Source organism: Rhinichthys klamathensis, unplaced genomic scaffold (assembly GCF_029890125.1).
Source record: "Rhinichthys klamathensis goyatoka isolate OS25496 unplaced genomic scaffold, OSU_Roscu_1.1 h1tg000124l_1, whole genome shotgun sequence".
Classification (NCBI taxonomy): domain Eukaryota; kingdom Metazoa; phylum Chordata; class Actinopteri; order Cypriniformes; family Leuciscidae; genus Rhinichthys; species Rhinichthys klamathensis.
In genome coordinates, this window is record NW_026606661.1 from 1,117,325 (window position 1) to 1,138,699 (window position 21,375).

Consider the following 21,375-nt stretch of genomic DNA (forward strand, 5'->3'; position numbering starts at 1 on the left):
ACCATGGTCTTAGTCTCAGGCCACGTGCTCCTCGAAGGGTGGACAGAGAGGTCCGATCGGCCTGAAACTGACGTATGCGTCCCGTCACGGGCCCCTGGGACGGGTTCTAGAGTTCCGCGTCCCTCTGACCTTTTTTCGCGCTAATTGGCCACCAACAGCCCCATGGAACAAGTTGCACGTGGGCCGTCAAACAAACGGGGGCCAAAAGGGGTCGAAAGGTCGCAGCGGCCCCAAACTCGGCACGGCGGTAGTCCGGGGGCCCCCGGTTCTAGATCCTGGATTTGGTGGTTCTAGATCGGTTCTAAGTGTGGGTTCCAGCAAAGCGGCTTGTTGGAAAGGCCCGATCGGCCCGAAACTGACACACGCGTCTCGTCACGGGCCCCGGGGACGGGTTCTAAAGTTCCGCGTCCCTCGGACCTTTATTCGCGCTAATTGGCCACCAACAGCCCCATGGAACAAGTTGCACGTGGGCCGTCAAACAAACGGGGGCCAAAAGGGGTCGAAAGGTCGCAGCGGCCCCAAACTCGGCACGGCGGTAGTCCGGGGGCCCCCGGTTCTAGATCCTGGATTTGGTGGTTCTAGATCGGTTCTAAGTGTGGGTTCCAGCAAAGCGGCTTGTTGGAAAGGCCCGATCGGCCCGAAACTGACACACGCGTCTCGTCACGGGCCCCGGGGACGGGTTCTAAAGTTCCGCGTCCCTCGGACCTTTTTTCGCGCTAATTGGCCACCAACAGCCCCATGGAACAAGTTGCACGTGGGAAGTCACATAAACAGGGGCCAAAAGGGGTCGAAAGGTCGCAGCGGCCCCAAACTCGACACGGTGGTAGTCCGGGGGCCCCCGGTTCTAGATCCCGGGTCGCAGGGTTCTAGATCGGTTCCGAGTGTGTTTTCAGTTTGACCCTTCGAGAGGGAATGTCAGTCTATGAGCTCACTATGAGTGCAAGATGCTTTTGAGAGAAACTTGAACAAGGGAGGCAAAAAAATGAGCCCTGAGTTCTAGAGACTCGTCCCCCTGATATGTCGTTCGGGGGCCCGAGGGGGCCCGGCACGCAGCGTTTGGGGCCCGTGGGACCTCGGGGGGCCGAACAGGGGCCACTGACACGTGCGACTTATCCCATTCATTTTCACAGGTGTTTCGTGGAACGTGTGACAGAAAGGTCCGATCGGCCCGAAACTGACTTATGTGTCCCCTCACGGGCCCCTGGGACGGGTTCTAGAGTTCCGTGTCCCTCTGACCTTTTTTCGCGCTAATTGGCCACCAACAGCCCCATGGAACAAGTTGCACGTGGGCCGTCAAACAAAGGGGGGCCAAAAGGGGTCGAAAGGTCGCAGCGGCCCCAAACTCGGCACGGCGGTAGTCCGGGGGCCCCCGGTTCTAGATCACGGGTCGCGCGGTTCTAGATCGGTTCTAGGTATGTGTTTCGGCCAAACGGTTTGAAGGAAACGCCCGATTGTCCCGAAACTGACGTATGCGTCCCGCCACGGGCCCCGGGGACGGGTTCTAGAGTTCCGCGTCCGAAACAGCTCGTTTGCCCGAAAAAAGACCCCCTTGACCGGGAAGCGCCTGTGAAGTTTGCATTGAACAAGTTGCACGTGGGCGGGCGGAAATGCAGGGGTCGAAAGGTCGCACCGCCTCCAAATTCCCCGCCCTGGTAGTCGAGGGGCCCCCGGTTCTAGATCCCGGGTCGCAGGGTTCTAGATCGGTTCCAAGTGTGTGTTTTTGCAGTGCAAAAATCTCCTCACTTTGGTTCACTCTGACTGCATGTATGTCTATGTGTGAGAGAGGGCGGCCATTAATCGGACCATGTGCTCGCCGAAGGGTGGACAGAAAGGTCCGATCGGCCCGAAACTGACGTATGCGTCCCGTCACGGGCCCCTGGGACGGGCCCTAGAGTTCCGCGTCCCTCTGACCTTTTTTGGCGCTAATTGGCCACCAACAGCCCCATGGAACAAGTTGCACGTGGGCCGTCAAACAAACGGGGGCCAAAAGGGGTCGAAAGGTCGCAGCGGCCCCAAACTCGGCACGGCGGTAGTCCGGGGGCCCCCGGTTCTAGATAATGGATTTGGTGGTTCTAGATCGGTTCTAAGTATGGGTTTCAGCAAAACGGCTTGTTGGAAAGGCCCGATCGGCCCGAAACTGATACATGCGTCTCGTCACGGGCCCCGGGGACGGGTTCTAGAGTTCCGCGTCCCTCTGACTTTTTTTCGCGCTAATTGGCCACCAACAGCCCCATGGAACAAGTTGCACGTGGGCCGTCAAACAAACGGGGGCCAAAAGGGGTCGAAAGGTCGCAGCGGCCCCAAACTCGACACGGTGGTAGTCCGGGGGCCCCCGGTTCTAGATCCCGGGTCGCCGGGTTCTAGATCGGTTCCGAGTGTGTTTTCAGTTTGACCCTTCGAGAGGGAATGTCAGTCTATGAGCTCACTATGAGTGCAAGATGCTTTTGAGAGAAACTTGAACAAGGGAGGGAAAAAAATGAGCCCTGAGTTCTGGAGACCCGTCCCCCTGATATGTCGTTCGGGGGCCCGAGGGGGCCCGGCACGCAGCGTTTGGGGCCCGTGGGACCTCGGGGGGCCGAACAGGGGCCACTGACACTTGCGACTTATCCCATTCATTTTCACAGGTGTTTCGTGGAACGTGTGACAGAAAGGTCCGATCGACCCGAAACTGACTTATGTGTCCCCTCACGGGCCCCTGGGACGGGTTCTAGAGTTCCGTGTCCCTCTGACCTTTTTTCGCGCTAATTGGCCACCAACAGCCCAATGGAACAAGTTGCACGTGGGCCGTCAAACAAAGGGGGGCCAAAAGGGGTCGAAAGGTCGCAGGGGCCCCAAATTCGGCACGGCGCTAGTCCGGGGGCCCCCGGTTCTAGATCACGGGTCGCGCGGTTCTAGATCGGTTCTAGGTATGTGTTTCGGCCAAACGGTTTGAAGGAAACGCCCGATTGTCCCGAAACTGACGTATGCGTCCCGCCACGGGCCCCGGGGACGGGTTCTAGAGTTCCGCGTCCCTCGGACTTTTTTTCGCGCTAATTGGCCACGAACAGCCCCATGGAACAAGTTGCACGTGGGCCGTCAAACAAACGGGGGCCAAAAGGGGTCGAAAGGTCGCAGCGGCCCCAAACTCGACACGGTGGTAGTCCGGGGGCCCCCGGTTCTAGATCCCGGGTCGCCGGGTTCTAGATCGGTTCCGAGTGTGTTTTCAGTTTGACCCTTCGAGAGGGAATGTCAGTCTATGAGCTCACTATGAGTGCAAGATGCTTTTGAGAGAAACTTGAACAAGTGTGGAAAAAAAATGAGCCCTGAGTTCTAGAGACCCGTCCTCCTGATATGTCGTTCGGGGGCCCGAGGGGGCCCGGCACGCAGTGTTTGGGGCCCGTTGGACCCCCGGGGGCCGAACAGGGGCCACTGACACTTGCAACTTATCCCATTCATTTTCACAGGTGTTTCGTGGAACGTGTGACAGAAAGGTCCGATCGACCCGAAACTGACTTATGTGTCCCCTCACGGGCCCCTGGGACGGGTTCTAGAGTTCCGTGTCCCTCTGACCTTTTTTCGCGCTAATTGGCCACCAACAGCCCCATGGAACAAGTTGCACGTGGGCCGTCAAACAAAGGGGGGCCAAAAGGGGTCGAAAGGTCGCAGGGGCCCCAAATTTGGCACGGCGCTAGTCCGGGGGCCCCCGGTTCTAGATCACGGGTCGCGCGGTTCTAGATCGGTTCTAGGTATGTGTTTCGGCCAAACGGTTTGAAGGAAACGCCCGATTGTCCCGAAACTGACGTATGCGTCCCACCACGGGCCCCGGGGACGGGTTCTAGAGTTCCGTGTCCAAAACAGCTCGTTTGCCCGAAAAAAGACCCCCTTGACCGGGAAGCGCCTGTGAAGTTTGCATTGAACAAGTTGCACGTGGGCGGGCGGAAATGCAGGGGTCGAAAGGTCGCACCGCCTCCAAATTCCCCGCCCTGGTAGTCGAGGGGCCCCCGGTTCTAGATCCCGGGTCGCAGGGTTCTAGATCGGTTCCAAGTGTGTGTTTTTGCAGTGCAAAAATCTCCTCACTTTGGTTCACTCTGACTGCATGTATGTCTATGTGTGAGAGAGGGCGGCCATTAATCGGACCATGTGCTCGCCGAAGGGTGGACAGAAAGGTCCGATCGGCCCGAAACTGACGTATGCGTCCCGTCACGGGCCCCTGGGACGGGCCCTAGAGTTCCGCGTCCCTCTGACCTTTTTTGGCGCTAATTGGCCACCAACAGCCCCATGGAACAAGTTGCACGTGGGCCGTCAAACAAACGGGGGCCAAAAGGGGTCGAAAGGTCGCAGCGGCCCCAAACTCGGCACGGCGGTAGTCCGGGGGCCCCCGGTTCTAGATCCTGGATTTGGTGGTTCTAGATCGGTTCTAAGTGTGGGTTCCAGCAAAGCGGCTTGTTGGAAAGGCCCGATCGGCCCGAAACTGACACACGCGTCTCGTCACGGGCCCCGGGGACGGGTTCTAAAGTTCCGTGTCCCTCTGACTTTTTTTCACGCTAATTGGCCACCAACAGCCCCATGGAACAAGTCGCACGTGGGACGTCAAACAAACAGCCGCTCAAGGGGGTCAAAAGGTCGCAGGACCTCGAGATTCGCCACGGACGACCGCCACGGGCCCCCGAATCGGGCCCCAGAGTTTCGTGGCTCTAGATGCTTCCTGAGCCTAATAGGCCCTCTGATTCTAACTGCTGAATTGACCCTAGCAGACATGTGCTCCTATAGAGATCAATGTGAGACAGAGAGGTGCATAAAAAATAGCTAAAAATAAACTTGGCGCGTCTCGACCTCGCCCGCTCGGTATGTCGCAGAGGGCCACGTGACGCAACTTTTTGACGAGTTTGGGGCCCCTCGGACCCCCGGGGGCCGCACGGGAGCCACTGACACGTGCAACTTATCCCATTCATTTTCATAGGCGTTTGGTGAACCTTCCACCTGTAACTTATTTGACAGGGCCCCTTTGTGCACTCCGTGGACATGTCATTTTATGGCTAATATTGCATAATTATAAACTGTAAAGTACCCCAACATGTTGGATTGTCTTCCCTGTGCACTGTACTGGCTGTTTAGAGAAATAAAACATGTATAATTATGAAATATGACCTATTAATGCATTGACCACGGAGTGCATTAAGGGGCCCTGTCAAACAAGTTACAAGTGGAACCTGACACCTGTAACTTATTTGACAGGGCCCCTTTGTGCACTCCGTGGACATGTCGTTTTAAGGCTAATAATGCATAATTATGAACTGTAAAGTACCCCAACGTGTTTGAATGTCTTTCCTGTGCACTTTACTGGATATTGTAAGTAATAATATATTTATATTTACGAAATATGACCTATTAATGCATTGACCACGGAGTGCATTAAGGGGCCCTGTCAAACAAGTTACAAGTGGGACCTGACACCTGTAACTTATTCGACAGGGCCCCTTTGTGCACTCCGTGGACATGCCCATTTAAGGCTAATAATGCATAATTGTGAACTCTAAAGTACCCCAACGTGTTGGATTGTATTCCCTGTGCACTGTACTCTATTTTTAAGTAATAAAAACATTAAAAATCACGAATTATGACCTATTAATGCATTGACCACGGAGTGCACAAAGGGGCCCTGTCAAATAAGTTACAGTTGGTATGTTTTTTTATATATATATATCTTGGAAACCCGAGAAAATCTTGGAAACCAAGCCGACTTGGAGCTCGGGAAAATAGTTCCGCTGTGTTGACGGAAGGTGGCCTATTTTCAGGCGCTGTGTCATATCATTGTTTACTCCGTGGACATGCCCATTTAAGGCTAATAATGCATAATTGTGAACTCTAAAGTACCCCAATGTGTTGGATTGTATTCCCTGTGCACTGCACTCCAACTATTTTCAGGCGCTGCGTCATATCATTACGCCTGCTGCACTCATAGTACGGCAGTGAAGTTTCTTGATTATTACGCAGGAATGAGAGTATAGTTCCTAGCCATATCAGCCTAGAAAATCGCAACTTTACATTTTCCGTCGGTCTTAGTGCACGATGTAACTACAGAAGAGTCAAGTTTTAAATAGGAAAAATATCGAAACTCTTTGGTCATTTTTTTTTGAGAAATGCTAATGGTCTTGTCCACTTCAGTGATGTATGCTAAGCTATGCTAAAAGTGGTACCGCCAGAACCGGAGATCGGCTGAATGGATTCAAAAACGGTAAAACTCAACAGTTTAACTCTGGGGGAGTTGTAAAATGAGCCTATTTCCAAAAAAAGTGGAGTATCCCTTTAATAAACAGAAATGCATGTGTCTTGCGGAAGAACATTGTAGCCGGAGCTACTTCTCTATGTTTATGTCTATGACGCGGGTGAGTCACGCAGGCACTGGGCTACTCCGCAGCAGTGCCGAACCGACCAGTGTAAAGTAGTCCGAGTCTAAACGCTTATTACAGCCTTACCGTAGTGATTCAGGATAAGACAAAAACACGTTTTGAAAAAAGGCATTCATGATGTAATCGCTCATTATATACATTTTGTAAATTCTGAAGCGAATTTTCGTTATTTGAAGCGACTTTCAAAAGGTGATTAACTGTTTTGGTTGCTACAGTAGACATCAGTGTTTATTCTCGAACTATAAACTTTTATCTCAGTACTTCTGTGATCATTTGAATATTGTTAACACAGAAATATCGATACTGTGTTGTTGAAAAGACTGAAAGTAAAGCTAGCTGTTTCATGTAGAACTGCTCTCTCTGGGTCAGCGACAGCGCAAACAGATTTGAATGTCCCGGTGTGAAGTTTTTGTCATTTAGGAATAAGATCGCGTGGGTGTTCAAGATCATTTAAAGGGGTCATATAATGGCATTTTTGTACAAGCTAATATGATTCTTTAGGGTCTAAATTAAAAGTTTGTAATATACTTTAATTAAAAATTCTCATTAGTATTGTAAGAAAACACTTATTTTACCTGGTCAAAAACAGCTCTGTTTTCAGCACGCCGTTTCAGTGCATATGACTTTAAATGATCATGAGCTGCGCTCACTCCGCCCCTCTGTTCTGTGCATACACCGTTTGTAACACAATAACACAATAACCATAACGCGTTGTTCAGTATAAACGTGGAATTATGAATTATATTGAGAACGTCATACATAGAAAACATGCCGTAATGTACCCTGAGTGTAAACCTTAGACGCATTCGTTGTGAAGCGTGCAGCTAGCGATTTGCAAAGATTAATATATTAATATAAAGTTTAATAAAACGTTTCACTCACTTCCATTCTTCTGGAGGTTTAGCAGGAACACGAATATCTGGTACCGATCCTTTTTAGCAATGCTTCTCAGCAAATCCAGCTTTATACTGACCCTCGTTTATAAGCAGTCTGGTGTGTGAAATGATTCGCGCAAACATGAAAGCATTGACGTTGCTCGTGTGGAATATTCCCTTCGAAAACAAAACTCAGCCACTGCGTCTTCAGCGGTTCGGATTCAGGAACATTAAAATGACTGTGTTCGTTATTACACCCAAGAACAGAACACCACAATCGCTTAGACGCCATTCTACTCATAGACAGTGCTCCGGCACATCAACAATGACCGCGCCGGTCCGGTCCGCGCCGCGCAGACTATGATTGACAGCTACCTCATGTGCGAGGGCGGGTCTGTGTTGAAACGCTCCCGTCAATCAACAATCGTGGGAGGGGTGTCCGTTTTTATTGACGTCACAAAAACGAACGGCTCGATTTGAGGCAGGGGAAAACATATAAGGAGATTAAAACAAAACCACTGGATGGATTTTTATCATTATATGATGTTTGTGTACAGGCACTGCCAACACACATTTCAGTACAATCAACTTGTAAAAGTGCATGTACCATTATATGACCCCTTTAAAGATTAATGGTGCAGCTCTACTGTCTTTATTCTCTCTCTCTGCGTTGATATCTGACGCAAAAAAAAAAAGAAGTAACTTGTTATACGAATAGCGCGAGGGACAGTGCATTCATTACAATTTTAATATTCATGTGGTGAGACGTCGCTATTAAAGGATAAGCTCCCAGCACTTCGTCCAAACATCGCATCAGAACCGTTTTCGGAACCGAATCTCAGGAATTTCGCACGGTTCCGGTATTTTTGAAAAAACACTACCGGTTCTGCATAAGAGCCCTGCCCACTAGAGCCCTGCTCACTCCACAGTCCCACTTTAAGGGCTCTGCAATCTGCCCTTCGAATGGAGTAGGGCATAGGGAAGCTCACGAGCAATAAGCACGTCCCAGCCGGGTTCGTCACTTATTTGGTTCCCCTGGAAACATTTCCGTTGTGTGTTATTTGCAGCGCGTTTTCTGTGTTTGGTTGAGTTGTGAACTTTTGCAGCGCGTTTCTGTATTTGGAGCACACGTGTGTTGTGAAACTGATGAAGATGTTTTTTTTTAATTTGCAGGTGTTTTTTTCTATTTGCATGTGTTTTTTGCTATTTGCATGTGTTTGCTTCAGTTGCAGCGCGTTGAGCTGTCTCGGCCATCGTAGAAATGTCCTTCAGAAATCATTCTAATATGCTGATTTGGTGCTTAAGAGATTGTGTGCTGCTTAATCATTTTTTTTTTAGGATTATTTGATGATACTTTTAACTTGATGAAGTTAATTTAATAACAATACCAAGTCTTTACTGTAACTTTTGATCAATTGAATGCATCCTTGCTGCATAAAAGTATACATGAAAAAAAAAATCGTACTGACCCAGAACTTATACATTGATAATAATTATTAACAATAATTAAAAATTATGAAATGCATAGCTATAATTAATTTTATGACACTTTAGATAAAAGCATCTGCTAAATGGATTTCTACTCACCAAACATTACATTTAACCATAGTTCATAATTCTGGAACCAGACCATGTAATAGCTCAAATGGAATTGTGTGAATGAAAAAAAATTGTTTACCTGGTGGAAAATGAAGCTCGCAATGCCAAGGTCGTAAATTTGATTCCTACAGAATACATTAATGATTAAAAACCTTGAATGCTTTGAATAAAAGTGTTTTCCAAATGCATAAATGTAAATGCAAAATGCGTAGCTTGGATGCAATGTAGCCTATGTCACTTTGGATAAATACACTTGTCAAAAAATGTCTACCGTAGCAATGCCAAGGTCATGGATTTGTTTTCCAGGCAATTAACATACTAATTAAAAAAAAGTATATTTGCTTTAGGTGAAAGTATCTTTCATATGGATTTGTCTAACTACTAATGGTGGCTCTGCTTCGGTTTCACAGTCCAGTTCCTAAGATCAGCTGGAGAAGAACCAGTGACGTTTTATTCCCAAACAAAGTCAAACTGAAAAATTCTAATGCCATTCTGGAGATTCCGAGTTTTCAACAAGAGGACACAGGGACGTATGAGTGCATAGCGGAAAACAGTCGTGGAAAGAATGCTGCAAGGGGTCGCGTGTCTTTCCATGGTGAGTTGTTCTAGGTTATTTTCTTATATGTATTTGTCATTTAATACCTCTTTCTCTTTCCATCTTATATCATAAACACGCTTGTCAACATTTTCTACCTTTTGAATTTGTTATCCGATAAGTAAATAGATGCTTCTGTTGAGAGATCAACTTTTACTAATCAAGATTTACAGTAATTTGAAAAATTATGACTGTTGCCATATGGCAGTTCTGTCCCGGCTTGAAACTGGAGTAATAAATCAGTAGACAGTGGCATCAGTTATACTGCAGTTATTTATTCATTTGGAGGTGTTTTATAGAAATAAAATAAAATTTTTGCAGTGAGAACATTATGATTTATGTTTAATCTTTTGAGAAAAATGAACACAGGATAAAGTATTATGGTTGACTTAATTTGAGTTTGTAGGGGATCCAACTGCCTCCATATCAATTTATTAAAAAGACATGAATTTAATCAATAAAAAACATTTTATATTAAGACAGCACAGAATGCCACTTTATATTGTTAACTTTATTTATTTATTTAAAATAATTTATTTGCATTTTATTTATAAAAAAGATATTTTTGTTACTGAATACATATATATACATCTTCAGACATATATATATATATATATATATATATATATATGTCTGAAGAAAATATTTCAGTCATAATGTTTACCAGAAAGAAAGCAAAGCTATTGTAAGTTTGGCATGATTCGTTACCAGTTTTATAAGGTTCTATACTACCTGGAGTGGCATAATTATGACATTGTCTACTGCCATTATGGCACGTTAAACAGCACACAACCTCGCTATGCCATATATGTCATAACTCACATTGAGGACATGTCATAACAAGTGTCTCATTTGACTTGTGTCCTTGAGAGACATGACATTTCATGATTCACGTGATTGTGACCTTCTGCAATGAGCACCTCATTGTAGAAGGTCACAGTGGCATTCCATGAAAAGTCAAGCTTAATTTGAAATATATGGCATTGTTGTATTAATAATTGTATACCCTTTACCTTTATCCTCTCCTCAAATAATTTTTCTTAATTTTTTTTTAAATTGAGTGTTTATCAGAGTGGTACAAAACTTTGTGAGTTTTGAAATTGAAATTGGAACAGACACAAAAACAGTTTTTGTAGTTGTTGTATTAATAATAGTAACGAATCCTTTCCTCGCGGGTCAATTTGACCCCCATAGGAATGAATGGGAAATAAAGAAAACGGGTTTTCAGTACACACACACACACACACACAAATTAAAGAATACGACCACAGAACATCCCAAATGCAGAACACACTTACATACATTACACACACAAACACACACCTAGAAATTCCCTTTTTTTTTCTGAGAGTTGGAAAATATACAATTGTAATTGCGAGTTATCGGGTTCAATTCGAAGGGGAGAAAGTCAGCTCACAATTCCAAGTTTTTATTGAGATTTTAAATCTTGCATTTACCACAAAAAAAGTCAGAATTGCCAGATATAAACTCACAATTGCGAGGAAAAAAGTTATAAAGTCTTAATTGCAAGGTATAAACTCGCAAAATTGTGAGATATAAACTCGCAATTCTGACTTTATTTCTCAGAATTGCGAGTTTATATCTTGCAATTCAGACTTTATAATTTGCAATTGAGAGTCTGCGAGTCTTGCAATTCTGAGAAAAAAGTCATAATTGTGAGATAAAAAGTCGCAATTACCTTTTGTAATTTTTTAGTCAGTGGCGGAAACAAGCTTCCTTATCTAACACACAAGACTTTTTGAATTTTCTGTCTTTGCAATGACTGTATGAATAAATATTCATCTATATGCTGTGAAAACGGGAGTTTGCCTTGCCAAAGTAGATTGTCTCTTCCACTATTTGACTTTGTGCAGAAAACAAGCAGTTTGAAAAGCACTGGATTGGTGTCGGTCTTAAAGGATTCATAGGTCTTATCCTAGGTTTTTTTAAATGAACATTTGTGAAGAGAAATGCAATCATACAAATGTGTTAATTGATCTCAAGACTCTGTACGTGGCACTGGAGTGTTTGCCAGCCAAAAGGATAATAAAGCTTCCAGAAGGAGGTCAAAGGATTTGTAGCTCGGAACGGAGCATGTGCTGTAGTGTGATTGAATTGATTTATTCATTGAACATCTTACTTCAGTAGTTAGATTCATATTCACATGGCTCTTGTGAAATGAGTCGTCTATTGTTTGTTGTTATAGGAGTGTCAAGCATGCAGTCAATATTATACAGACTAGCAAATGAGTGTATGGCGAGCCTTTTTGGAGGTGGTGAAGCGGCTTATTCTCATATTGCAGCCTTTTCTGATTATAATTAATAATTCAGGGTTCACACTGTGTGATTAGAGCAATTTAATTGAATGTGGGATTTGCTGTCTGTAAGTCAACTAACTTTGAAGGAATAGAAAAATGGTGTCATCATTTTCCCACCCTTGTGAATCTGATTTATGGCAAAGTTTAAGGACAAGTAAGATTTTTTTTTTTTTAAGTAAAATGTATGGGGGGGGGGGGGGGGGGGGGGGGGGATGTATGCAAATGTACTTAAATGTATGGGTAAAAAGCAACCAGGAGAAGCCTAGCATCTCCTTTAGTTTTGCATAGATGAAAAAAAAGACATATAAGTTTGATATAAGTTGTAGGGTGAAAAAACAATGATGGATTTTTCATTATTGGGTGAACTTTTACTTTAATTGTTTCTGTCATCAAGGCCTTTGAATCTATTAGCCTTGTGTAATGTGGCGTGTTTTAATATGCAAGTGTAAAATTTAATTTATGTGTATCATTTAATATGTCCATCATTTACCCTTTATCCATTGTTTGATTGATCAATGTGCTTTCTTTCCACAGCAACACCTCATTGGCTGCAAACAACGACAGACACAGCATTGTCCATTGAGGAGAATCTGTTTTGGGAGTGCAAAGCCAATGGGAAACCAAAGCCCTCTTATAGCTGGCTGAAGAACGGAGACACTCTTATATCTGAGGTACTTTAGGGCTTTATCTGCTCTTACTGTACTGTAGTTCAAGGTCAATGCAAACATATTCTCATTGCTGACATAAAAGCGAGGGGGAAAAAAGCCAACATGTGTTTAAGTAGGAGAGACTCCCATCAACAAACAAAAGCAGTTATAAGGCAGCAGAAAGACTCCATTAGATGTGACCTGCATTCAAGCAGAGAGTGACCCGCACCTCTTCCCCTCCCTTCCATCACACATCACGTCAATCTCTCCTTGTGACTCTTTGTGCTGAGGTCAGCCCTTAAAAAACAGCCGATAGGCTTAAATGTCTGCTATGCCATTAGCAGAACCATCAACTCAACACCTCCCTTCCTGTCTCATATACTTTTCCGACTGGGTGCCCATGCCAAATGAATTGGCCATTAGTATTTTACTGTTATGTTCAACGTTTCTTTTCTGTTCATCGGAGCAGAGGGTCAGCATTTTTTCCCTCTTTCTCCTTTGTAACCTCCTCCACCCTCTCCAAACCCATCCTTAGATGTTCAACCCAACAGACTTTCAGTGTTAAAGTGTTTTTATCGGTTGATATTGGATATACATTGGCTGATATTGGATATCAAATTTTTCAGTTCCCATATTTTTTACATTTAAATGATTTAATAACACTGTCAAATGTATAATTTGTGGCAAGCCATCAATATCCATTTTCATAGTTTTAATGTTCAAGTTGCAATGGATGAATTCACTTGTAGCTTTTAAAATGATTGATTTTAGTTTTAAATGTTTTATTTTGAATTTTATTTAGACAAAATCCCATAGACACAGTAAATCAGTGTTATTTTTGTATCATTGAGATATTATAATAGTTTTTAATAATAATTTTACATTCGTTTTTATTTTTATAATTTTTTTTTTTTTTTTTTTTGGTCATTTTGTTGTTTTTGTCATATTTATTTATTTTATTTATCGTTATTTTATTTGTTTTCAGCCTATATAGTTTTTTCTTAGTTTTTATTTTAGTTTGAGTTACTTTAGTACATCAAGTTAAACTAAATAAAAACGAGAGGTTTCATTGGCAACTAGCTGAAATAAAATACGTTTTTAAGTTTTTTTATTACCTATAATAACCCTGCTTTGAAGGAGGGACCCAAACCATATCTAGTGACCAGAATATCATAGAATCTTTTGACTTTTGACCAGTAAGAAAATCAAGCAACCCAGCTACCGCATAGCAACCATTTTCCTGTGATTGTTTGTGTATGTGTCTACAGGGCCGAGTGCAAATAGAGAACGGCGCGCTCTCCATCTCCTCGCTAAACCTCTCAGATGGCGGGATGTATCAGTGTGTGGCGGAGAACAAGCACGGCATCATTTATTCCAGCGCCGAACTGATGGTGCTTGGTACGACCTCTGCGTTTCCACTGCCTGCTCTCCATCCTTCATTTGAATGATAAAACTTTGAGTAGTCACAGCCCAAGCTCAAATTACAAGGCAGTGCTGAAAACATCCATGTGATTAAGTGCTCCATTGTAACACTCATATTTCCCCCATTGATTCTGAAATGTATTCATTTTAATCAGAACACATTGGTCAGTATTGTTCGTACGAGGCCAGTGTCAAATAAATGGCGCCTTTTGAAGATACAGCACAGAATGGCACAGCAAAATGTAGGTTTAGTTAAATACAAATGGCCTGGAAGCAGCCAGTGGAAGCGGACAGCTTTATTTGTAAAGTCCTTTAGACTTTTCTAAAAGGCTTTCTTCCTTTTTTTTTCGCCAGAGGCGGTTTGAACGTCAATTGCTGTTCATCACAGATTCCATTGAGTGTGAGTCTGAGGACTAAATCTCTCTGTCTCCTACAGCCTCTGCTCCCAGCTTCTCCCAGAATCCTTTGAGCCGAGTGCTTAAGGCTCGCTCGGGTAGTGACGTTAGCCTAGATTGCAGACCACATGCTTCGCCCAGAGCCATTAGCCTGTGGAAAAAAGGGACTGAGATACTGCAAAGAAACGAAAGGTATTTAGCTTTTGAGTTTATATTTTATCACACTGAAGACTTTGGCCATGTGATTTATTGATTTTTTTTTTTTTGTGATGTTTATCAATTATCTATTACTCTCAAGGATTTCCCTCTTCCCCAATGGAACTCTTAAGATTGCCAACGTAACTAAGAGAGAAGGAGGTAGTTACACGTGCATCGCTAAAAATCAATTTGGCACTGCTAGCACAACAGGAAGACTGATAATCACAGGTGAGTCATTGTGTTTTATATTCTCGATCAAAGTGTTTTATTCAAATTCTGCTTGCAATATTTTCCAGATCCGGTTTCTCCTCTGTTTCTCTCACCTCACTATTTACTGTGGCCCTTTTCTATTTTCCATTACAATAATAAAAAAATAGCAAAAAGCCAAACAAAAAGAAAAAAAATTTATTCTCCAAGCAAAGACAAAATATAATTTCTTTGTTGTAAAAAAAGCCGATTCATTTCTTTCAAAAACGTTTTGGGATTCTTTTGATAATCATACATTTAGCTTTAGACTCTAAAGTAGCTTTGGATGAATAACAGCTTTATTTTTGCTGTGCAGAAAATACACAGCCCAGTTCACTCTCATTGTTGACTCAGATACTGTACTCTTGATGGTTTAACTATGATTAGCTTTGAATGAAATGCCACATCTGGCACGTATCATAATGCATTGCTTCAGCTGTTTCAAGAAATGTATTAGCCAACTGACATCTTCATTCTTCTAAGTTGCTGTTGTCATCGTTGTCAGCCTTTCAAGTCAAAAAATCACAAAGCATAAGTTTTGTTTTATATAATCAAGCAGACTGAGAAGTCTCACACAATGCCTCTACTCTGTTTCAAGACAAATAGCTTTTGTTGTCAAGTCTCTATGTGTAAAAGTTTTAAGAGATCTTTTCAAACTCTTGTTTAAGTAATAGTTCACCCCAAAATGTTCATTCTGTCATCATTTACTCATCATCATGTTGTTCAGAATCAGAACTCGTATGATTGGAACACAAAAGGAGAAAATATGAAGAATGGACTTACTGTTCTTGCATGGACTTACTCTGTTAATTTCTCATTTTGTGATTCACTGAAAAAATACAGTTTTGGACCGCTTTGGAACTACATGAAGTTGAGTTGAAATATTGATATTTTGTTATTGAATATTGAAGTTGATGAAATATTCTCTTTGGGTGAACTGGCCCTTTAAGTTAACCACCTATATTGTGGACGTTTAACATTGTCTTCTCTAGTTTAGTTCATATGCCCTCTTGCTTCAATCTTCCATACAGTTCAGTCCATGTTACGCTAATTGCTCATTGTTAAGGTCAACCTTAATTGCTGTGGCCATTATCCGTGTGGATTGTTATATCCTCGTTACGCTATAGGATGAATGTTATTCCTCACTTTTGTTCTTCATCACATAGGTTACGGGTTTAATCAGCAGTATTTTCATGGCAAATCAGAAGAAACTCATTAGCTATGTACCATTGAGACCTCTATGTGAGCCCATACGTCTTTTGCAGGGTTTCTCTTTCTTCTCTTCCTTGTATTTTTCTCTCATTATGTTTTTGTCATGCACCGGCAGTTGACCTCCATAATGTAATTTAATTAAAATGACCTTTCCCTCACAAAGTGCCTTCACCCAACTGTATTCTGTTCACAGTAGACATTCTGCCAATTCATTTGGCTCTTATTAAAATCCACTTTATGTTCTTCTCAAATTAATAGTCCCCATATGGAAAGACAGCAGCCAAAAATCTAAGTATAGCACCTAGAAATTATGATTATTTATTACTGCAATAAACCACCGCAGGCTGTGGTAAAAATGCTAACCCACAGCCTCGAGTGCATGGCCTACTGCTCATCAGGACCATAGCAATGTGTTCAATACATATGTTAATAATAATAATCACAATAGGGTCATTCTTACCATGCAGATCATTGTTATGCCCCAATCATGCAGTATTTGAATTAATATATTATATAGGCAAAATATTGTAACAATTTTTTTTGATGAAAGTTTTTGTTTTATCACAGAATCACAAAACAATTTAATTCATTTATAAATAATGTTTAAATAACATTGGTGTCTCATTTTTAAATTTCTAAATTGTAAAAATGAAATGTTTATGCATAGTGTATGTTATATCATAATATGTTATAAGCTTGGAATATGTTTTTTTTTATTGCTGATTCATTTATACATATTTTTTCCTCATGTCCTCAATATAATAATTTTAGTCTTTTGTTTACTTTTTAACAGTTCAAATGTGGCTCATCCAATCAAGCCTTGTATTATAAATAAATTAATGTATTAGTGTATTATTTGCATACAAGTTTGGGTTAAAATGTGACTTTTAACTATTTTGAAATATTTTTTATTGATGCATTTCATTATTTAGTGAAATATAAGTGTATTTATAATTGACATTTGTCTCAATTGTTGCGGTGGATTTTAGTATTATAATGCAGAATAGTTATGCAGCCTATACCCTTCTGGAACAGCCTTTGGGTCGGGAGCATGATGCCTTGCAATGCTTTCAGAGACAGCTCGCTAGGTTTTTGGAAGAGAGTGATTGTCTTGTTATTTGCCTGGTCATAGAAGAAGTTCTCTCGCTTTAGTTTGTGTCCCAGAGCTAAACTGACAGACTGTGTTGGCACTGTAACTAACAGAGCCCACGAGGATCAGCCAGGGCCCCAGCAGCACTGAAATCACTGTGGGGGAGAGCATCGTGCTTCTCTGCCAGGTGACTGCCGATCCAGCCTTGGACGTGGCCTTCTCCTGGGCCTTCAACGGTCAGCCCATCGATTTCCATCAAGACGTGAACCACTTCGAGCGAGTGGGAGGGGTGAGTATTGTGGTTTTAGGGCAATATGGCAACCTCAGCACCTTCATCCCACACCACCACCTCCAAACATGAAACATTTATAGGGAGCGTATCTTGGAAAACAGGATTTTTCTTGCTGTTTTGAAAAAAAAAAGGGGTTGATACTGTGTAGACATAATCTAACATTCACAAATCATTTATGGAGACTTGACTGCAACTGCAGGTCTGAAATGAATGACTAAATTGCAATAAACACAAGTGTATAAAAAAATAAATATGCTCCGAATTTGTAGAATATTACGCAGCCCATAAGGGGACATGGTGGTGGAAAAAAATATGAGATGGGAGGAAAAATAATAGATCTATGTTTTTGCATTCCCCCTGAGACACTTTGCGTTCGCGTTTCACGCGGGAACCCGAAACATTTGCGATTGAATGCAAAAGCATTGCCAAATAAGTGTTCCTCCCATCTCATTTTTTCTTCTTCTTTACCATGTCCTTTTAGGGGCTCCGTAGAATATGGTCCTTTTCATGAAGTACAAGAAATTTGTCATGAGAAATCTGTACAATAAATTGCGTGTTGTAATATCTTAACAAATTCAAAGTAAGATGAGTTTATTTGAGTCGGAGGGGATAGAAAAAAATAATTTGTATGAAAAATTGTTTTGTTTTGTTTTGTTTTTTGTGCTCATCAGTTGAATCAAACCAAAGAACCCAGCATGCAATGCAATTAATTTTATTGAATAAATCTCAAACACGAGCACTTGGACTACTGTAACTGGGTTTTAATCTTATCATTGTGCTGGACAGGAACAAGCTATTTGGACTTTGAATGCTCTCTCTCAAAGAGATTTGCCAGCTGTTACAGTATGTCTGTAGTTTGATATTCATCCCATTCTCGGGATGAATTTTGCCTTCTTGTTCTGGGTCATTCTGTTGCTGACCTACATTGAATGTGAATGATTCAACATGTATACCAAACAGCTGTTCTTTACAAACTCAACCAGGGAAAGAGGCCAGATCAATTAAGAGTCTTGTTCCCATTTTACCCCTCCAGTTTCACAGGACGTTTTACATCTCAGGGGAGACAATTCCTTATTGCAGCAGGACTCCAATGAATTAAAATCCTGCCTTATAAGAAATGCTTTGTGTTGTCACATTCCATTTAGCTGTTTTAGTTTAGATTTTTCCTTGGTTGGCTAGGGGTTTGAACAGAATAATAAACAGCTCTTGATCATTTACAATCAAGGATTTGAAACCTGGTTGCAGTCTAAGGTTCTTGAAAGCCTGTCTGAGAGGGCCTTTAGATGGTTCATTTAAATCAACACCAAGGAACTTTTCCTCAGCGGTCGCCCTACAGGTTGGAAGCGGAATTGTCGGAATTACCTACCGCAGCCTACTGTCGCACACGCACGCTCGCTGTTTATCCAGCACAGCTTTGGAGTCAACAATGGCAGACATCCCAACCTGCAAGAAGTCATTTCAGGGAGGTATATCTTAGTGACTGGATTGTTGACTTGGGGGGGGTGGGGGGGGGTGGGGGGGTGGGGGGGTGGCGGGTTGACTAGCTTTCGTGAGGCACACTCGCAAGGTCTCTCGCTCTCTCCCTCTCTGCCGTGCTCGCGCTATGTATGTTATGCGCGCAGTATGTTCTGTCTCGCATGCGCGCTCTAGATTCCGGCAGATTTGAAGTAATTTGCAGGCATCAGGGAGACGCTATAGACTTGGGATGTCTGCAATGGCCATAGACAATTTGAGGAAGTGGTGGGGGAAGTGACGTATGCCGTAAAGCAGTCGAATTTTGTAGTTCTTTTTGTGCACGGGTTCCTACCCGAAACCCCAAGTTACATAGTGCGAGTAAAAGCGATACAGACCATGTCAGGCTATGGCAGACGTGTCATTTAACCTATTGTAAGTCGATGTACCATCACAAGGGTCTTGGAAATATATTATGAAGGTTGAAAAGTTCCAAAGTGTTGCTTTAATAGGCAAATCGTAACTTCCTAAATTGTATTGAGCTGAAAAAGGAAATTATATTATAATATGGTTCTATAACTTATTTCTTTTACAAACATTTTTAGAATATTCTAAAATAAATGATTAAATATTAATATTCTTTATTATAAAATAAATACAAATAAAATATATAATTTTTTCCCCCACACCCCTTGGGTCCATTATCATGATCTTGATTCGGACAACTCAAACCCACGGCCAGGCCCTGCCTTTTATTGTCATGTGCTGGTGGCTGCGTAAAGTTCATACATGGGCTTCTCTCAAGGGCAATTACATATGACATTGACATATGCAGATGAGGGTTATAATGAGATATGGCTTTCACGGATTCACACTCTCTCTGCTCCCAAAGATTACTCCTTCCGTCTCAGCAGCCTCTGATGAGTGCATTACCATAATTAAACATCACCCGCTCCACAGTCTTCCCTGTCCAACCCTGAAATTTTGGAGTCCATTGAACCATTGAATGGGCCCTCTTAGTGATATTGATTGAGTTTAAGGCATTTTTTTAATAGCAATTGAACTTGATTGAGAGGAAACCACAGTCAAACATAAGTGCTGGTCTTGTTTTGAGAGCATGGAGGGCATCAGACACTTTTATGTACTATTACAGTAGAGTTAGTGGTCTGTGGTTTGGGGATGGTAGACCACTAGAGACATCAATGTGACATGTAGGCTTGCTATGATTTAGCTTCTATGAACTTCTGGGCATACTTTATTTAAAAGCCAGGGAGAAACACAGAGATAAATTGTGTCTGCAGTCTTGAAGTTTCATCATTTATTTTATAAAAAAAAAAAAAAAAAGTTTTATTTTAAATTTTTTATCATCATCTTAATAGGAAAAATAGCATAAATAAAATGTTTATTTATTTTTTATTTGGATTATTTATTTTTAGAAAGTCAATGTCGGTTCATCAAAACAACAGCATTCAATCAGAAAACCCTGTCAATTAAAGTCTTTAGGTTTAATTTAATTTGCTTCTTTAGCACGCGGTGCTGTCTTATGCTTAGCTGTGTCTTCATTTAAAACGAAGTCTGTACCAGAAATGCAGAGTCTTTATGACTTATCTGCTTATGCATATCTGGAACAATATTCACTCTCACTCTGCATGTTCTTTGTTCATTTACCTGGTCATGGCTTATGTAATTGTGGAATAATTAGTATCGTCTTACCAATTAGCCACAGTGTGTGTGTGTGTTTCACTGAGCTCCTAGTGTCTGAGAGAGCTGGATCTGAGTGAATCCCTGAGGCTAGTCACCGAGGCTGTTTATGAAGGTCCACGCATATCTCAAGAGCACAGCAGCCATTTTAAAGGGGTGGATGAGTGTCTAAGTATGCAGAAATCTGCAGATAGCATGACAGGGAACATTATTGCACCTGCCTTTGTTTTGGTGATAATTACTTAATAAAATGGCAGCAAATATTGTTGTTTAAACCCGGTTCTTTGTTACTCAAGCAAGCTATAATAACTCTGCAGTTGCAAGTGTCCCAAATATGTGTGTGACACAGATCTGGTTTGTTGGATGACTGTGTAAACAGTAAAAATCACTGGATGTGACATTTACAATTCTGAGCGGGGCCACTTACGTATGTGGGAATAGATCTGATTATTTTTTACATCAATCTAACGCCAATTTCATATTTATATAATTATAAAACTAGTGTTTATCATTAGAGATAGGTGTCTTGTGCTGTAACAACATGATAAATTATTAAAGCAGTAATCTTCATATTGTGTTTCCACTTTTCCAACAGAGCTTTTCCGGTGATCTTATGATTCGAAACATCCAGCTTAATCATGGTGGGAAATACGTTTGCCTTGTTGATACAGACGTCGAGAGTTTGTCTGCTGACGCAATATTAGTCGTTAAAGGTGGGAACAAATTGTCTTCGGTTTATGTCTACATGCACAATATTTGCCTTCTTCCACAGTGAAGAGCTTCCTGCGAGGTGTGTATTTCAATAAAAGGGCACTGCTAATGTAGCAAGAGTTCAGAGAGTGCTAAATGTGTCACTTGGGATGTTTTATGGGGCCTCGTCTTTGCTGCTGCGTTTTTTTGAGTCACATTGGTATTCATGGTCATTACACATCACGGTTCTGTCCC

General features: G+C 42.3%; 1 protein-coding gene across 1 annotated transcript in view; it reads left to right on the forward strand.

Moving 5' to 3' along the window:
* The window catches only part of cntn3b (contactin 3b), a 79,900-nt gene that overhangs the window by 44,779 nt on the left and 13,746 nt on the right, over nucleotides 1–21,375 (forward strand). Inside the window, exons 8-14 of the mRNA XM_056256216.1 lie at nucleotides 9,274–9,458; nucleotides 12,310–12,446; nucleotides 13,691–13,820; nucleotides 14,281–14,431; nucleotides 14,538–14,665; nucleotides 17,099–17,274; nucleotides 21,026–21,143. Of these exons, the coding sequence (XP_056112191.1) occupies nucleotides 9,274–9,458; nucleotides 12,310–12,446; nucleotides 13,691–13,820; nucleotides 14,281–14,431; nucleotides 14,538–14,665; nucleotides 17,099–17,274; nucleotides 21,026–21,143 (1,025 nt within the window). The remainder of the gene's footprint in view (nucleotides 1–9,273; nucleotides 9,459–12,309; nucleotides 12,447–13,690; nucleotides 13,821–14,280; nucleotides 14,432–14,537; nucleotides 14,666–17,098; nucleotides 17,275–21,025; nucleotides 21,144–21,375) is intronic.